The sequence below is a fragment of the Triturus cristatus genome, chromosome 5_2 (genome assembly GCF_964204655.1).
Source record: "Triturus cristatus chromosome 5_2, aTriCri1.1, whole genome shotgun sequence".
In the NCBI taxonomy this organism is placed as follows: Eukaryota; Metazoa; Chordata; class Amphibia; order Caudata; family Salamandridae; genus Triturus; species Triturus cristatus.
The window spans coordinates 1,079,106,438-1,079,110,465 of NC_140588.1; the positions used below are offsets into that span (position 1 = coordinate 1,079,106,438).

At 44.5% G+C, this 4,028-nt stretch overlaps 1 protein-coding gene across 1 annotated transcript; it reads left to right on the plus strand.

Annotated features, from left to right (window-relative positions):
* The first annotated feature begins 393 nt into the window (after positions 1–393).
* LOC146829703 (uncharacterized) lies at positions 394–2,829 on the plus strand. Its single transcript, XM_085606713.1, has one exon. The coding sequence runs from the start codon at positions 394–396 to the stop codon at positions 2,827–2,829; it is 2,436 nt and encodes an 811-aa protein (XP_085462839.1).
* Positions 2,830–4,028: the final 1,199 nt, after the last annotated feature.

Below are 4,028 nucleotides of genomic sequence, written 5' to 3' on the forward strand. Positions count from 1 at the left end.
AAGCCAGAGGTTCGTGAGGAGCTTCATGTGAAAATTCTGGAGGAAGGCCGCCACTTCATCGACCCCTGTATGTCGACGTGGTCCGAAAGTCTTTGCTGCGAGGTTCCCCGCTTCCCGACGGCTACGAAGGACTGCTGCCCTGACTATCACCCTGTTTTGGACCCTTGATGATTGGTAGAGCGAAACGATAGACGAGTCTTCTGGTGACGTCATCGATACCTCAGTTAAGTATAAGTGGAGCGTCTCCCAGTCCTTAGTTTGGTTCTTAGTTTGATATCCCCTTGGGATCTTTGATTTGGAACTTGCAAGTACCAAAGCCGAGGGACTCGTGTATTCACGAGACTATCGTATTCGATAATCCTTTGAAGTTTGAAGCTAGACTAGAGAGCGAAGATGCCTGGTCTTAGCAGACTTGGAAATTTGTTTTGTCTTGGTTGTAATAGGGATTCCCGATTGGAGGACTCGTGTCCGGTTCCTCCGATTGGAACTCCAACCTATGAACTATATGTGAAACATGGCGTAGGCCCCATCACATATAATGAAGTATGGATCCGATACACCAGGAAAGATGGTGTTTTAAAGTGGCCCCAAAATGGTAGTTTTGACACAGAGATTCTGGATAATCTGGAGGTTAAACTTTTTAAGAAGAAAGCCCGGCCGGCGATGTTTGACTCTTTCCGCCTATGGCGTAAGGAAGCCAAACAGAAGGAAATTAAATTAGCAAAAAGAAATAAGAGAGAAAAGGGTATTACGGTAATGCAAGCTGCTATGCAGTTTAAAGATAATGAAGAAGAACAGATAAGTGAGCAGTTGCACAGGCAACGTAACATGGCGATCGATAAATGTTATCCAGTTTTGACGCTTCTTCAGCAAGATGCAGCAAAAGAAATTGAGAAAGATCCTTTAATGTCACACTTGTTGAGTTCACCACCCCCTTATGTGCAGAGTGCTACAGCACCACCGCAACCTTTAGTTGTGCAACCCCCAAATATTGTGCCTCAGGTTCTTCCACAGCCGCCAGCTCCTCTTCAGTTGGCTCCTATTCCTATGGCACAGCCCCCTCAAGGGCCGCCGACTTTGCTACCTGCTCCACCTGCACTTCCTACGACTTTGTCTGTGGAACCAGCCGCCTCTTCTGGTGGTGTTCCCGATACTGCCTCTGCTTCTGCATCTGCATTTGCCTTGTTTCCCTCTGTTTTTCCTCCCGTTCTTTTGTCAACTTCTCCTTCTATGCGACAGAGAATGACTGCTACTGTTGCCAGCCTTATATCTCCTCTTTTCGGGTCCACTAGTGTGACCCCTGATTCAAGACGTAAGCAGACGCGTAGTCAACTGCCTGATTCTCGAGAGAAAGTAATGTTTGACCGAATGGCGCGTAAATGGGTTATCTACCCTTCAAGGTATGATGTGGAGTCTATTATGGATGCCTTCCCTCAATGGGAAGCACCGAAACAGAGATACGTTTTTGAAAAGATGTGTGTTTTTCTTTGTGAGGAATTGGAGGATAATGATTTGGAAGCGACTCCACAGGAGTTGTGCCGTGTACGATTTGAATTTGAAAAGGGCACAATTGTGGGTCCCGATGTTGAGAAAGCAGTTAGGACATTGTTGTCTTTTAGGATTGAGGGTCCTTCTAAATCACTGTTTGAACATGACTCATCTGATAAAAAGGTGAGACAATACCCTATGAGAGAAGTCCCTCCGGTACGGAAGGACGCCGTTGCGGCTGATGCCGCTCAAGTTATTGCTGCTATGCCAGCTCATTTCCAGCGTGTTTGGGTACATGTTCCTTGGAAGCGATCTGAAGTTTTAGCCCTTAAGCAGACTTTGCCTGACCCCCGTAAAAATCCTGCAGGATATTATAAGGAATTAGCACAAACTGCAGACTCATGTGTTATGAATTTAGCCGACATAGACATGTTATTTGGGAATGTTGTTCCACAGCCTTTGTGGGGAGTGATTCGTAATACAGATCACGCGCAAGAGCTAGGCGACTCATGGGCTAACATTAGTGCTGCAAATGATAGACAAGTTGGTGGTGCCAAGCCTGAGCCTTTGGTAGCAGAACTTCCTGCTAGGATCATTACTTACATGAAGACTTTAATGCCTGCGATGCGTGTGAATTGGGATAAATTGTCTGCGTGTAAGCAGAAGAAAGATGAAACAGTGTCTGATTTCTTCACTAGGTTTGAGGAAATGTTTATCGACCACAGTGGTCAAGATATGAGTACAGAAGGTGGTCAACGGTTGTTTGTTGACAAGTTTGTGCACAATTTGCTTCCCGAGCTATGTAAGAAATTGAAAGATTCAGAGAGTTCTTGGGCCGTTTCCTCTTCAGCACAAATATTGGCTACTGCACAGTACTACGAAAATAGGGATAAAGATGAGAAGTATAGAGCAGAAAAGAAAACTAAAGAACTAAAGACGAAGGTTCTTTTACAACAGGCTTACCCGCCACGTGGTGGTCAGAGTAACTATCAGCAACCTCAACAGTTTCAGAGAAACTCGCAAAGGTTCGAGTATTCTCAACCACGTGCTCCTGTGGGTCCCAATCAGTGTTCATATTGTAAAGTAGAGGGTCATTTCAAGTATAGTTGTCCTATTTTTTTACAGCGTACGAATGGTACTATTGGTGCAAGAGGTCGAGGTGTTCAACAAGCTCCTAGAGGTAGAGGACGTGGAAGTGTTCCCCAGAACGCGCGTCCCCTTCCATCTCAGAATTCAATGAATAGTTTTGACCAGCAAAATAATACGCCCGGTAGGACGGCTCAGTACTATGCTGACGACTACTATGCAGAAGATGAGAATATGGAAGGTAATGATTGCTAGGACAGCCATAGATAAAGAGAGGGAGTTGTTTCAGTGCCAGTGGATCAGAGTGGACCGTATGTTAAGGTGACTACATCAGGTGTGTCAGAACCTTTTCTGTTGGATACTGGTGCTGCAAAGAGTTCTATTATGCACTCAAAACTCCCTGGCGCACCTTTGTCTGGCAAGATGAATGTTTCAGTAGGTTTTTCTGGCGCCCTGGTTAGGAATCCGATCTCTAGTCCTATGTCCCTTTCTGTTGGACATTGTGAATTAGAAGCACCCCTTATTCTGACAACAGGTTGTGGTGAAAACTTGTTAGGATTGGATTTATTGAAAAGATTGTATGTGACATTTTATTGTTCTCCTTCGGGAGTACATCTTACACTGGGTAAGAAAGTGATCTCTCCAATGTATTTGTCGAAGGATAAACTTCCGACCGAATTGTCGTTTCTTCCTGATATTCTTTGGGCTACTGGTCCTAATGATGTGGGTCTTTTGGAAATACCGCCATATGTTGTGACATTGAAAGCCAATGTTAAATTGCCACGCATTCCCCAATACAAGATCTCTAGCGAAGGTGAAAAAGCGTTGCTAGCGATCATTTCTGATTTGATTGAAAAAGATGTAATTGAAGAGACAAGAGGCAACGTTTGTAATAGTCCTGTTTTGCCTGTTTTGAAACGTACTGACCCTTCTCAGCCACCTGTTTACAGGTTCGTGATTGATCTCAGAGAGGTCAATAAAATAGTTGTGCCACAGTTCCCAGTTGTTCCTGATATCACTGCCCTATTGACTATGATTCCAGCTTCCGCCACCTGGTTCTCGGTGATTGACTTGAAGAATGCTTTCTTCAGCATCCCGATTGCCTAGGAGAGCAGAGATATTTTTGGCTTCAGTTTAGGAGGCCGAAGCTTCCGCTTCAAATGCGCTCCTCAAGGCTACTGTGAAAGTCCATCAATATATAGTCAGGCCTTAAAAGCACAGCTTGATGCAGTTGTTTTACCTGATGGCGCTACCCTTATTCAGTACGTCGACGATTTACTAATCACTGCAGATACTGAGAAGATTTGTAAAGAAGCTACCTTGTCGTTGTTGCGTCATTTGTCCGATTTAAATCACAAAGTGTCACTTTCAAAATTGCAATATTGTCGACAAGAAGTGACCTACTTAGGTCATCTCTTATCGAAGGAGGGAAGGAAACTGACCCCAGAAAGAAT

What these genes read in the sequence shown, in the direction of transcription:
- LOC146829703 (XM_085606713.1), top strand. Translation starts at nt 394, where the DNA reads ATGCCTGGTCTTAGCAGACTTGGAAATTTGTTTTGTCTTGGTTGTAAT.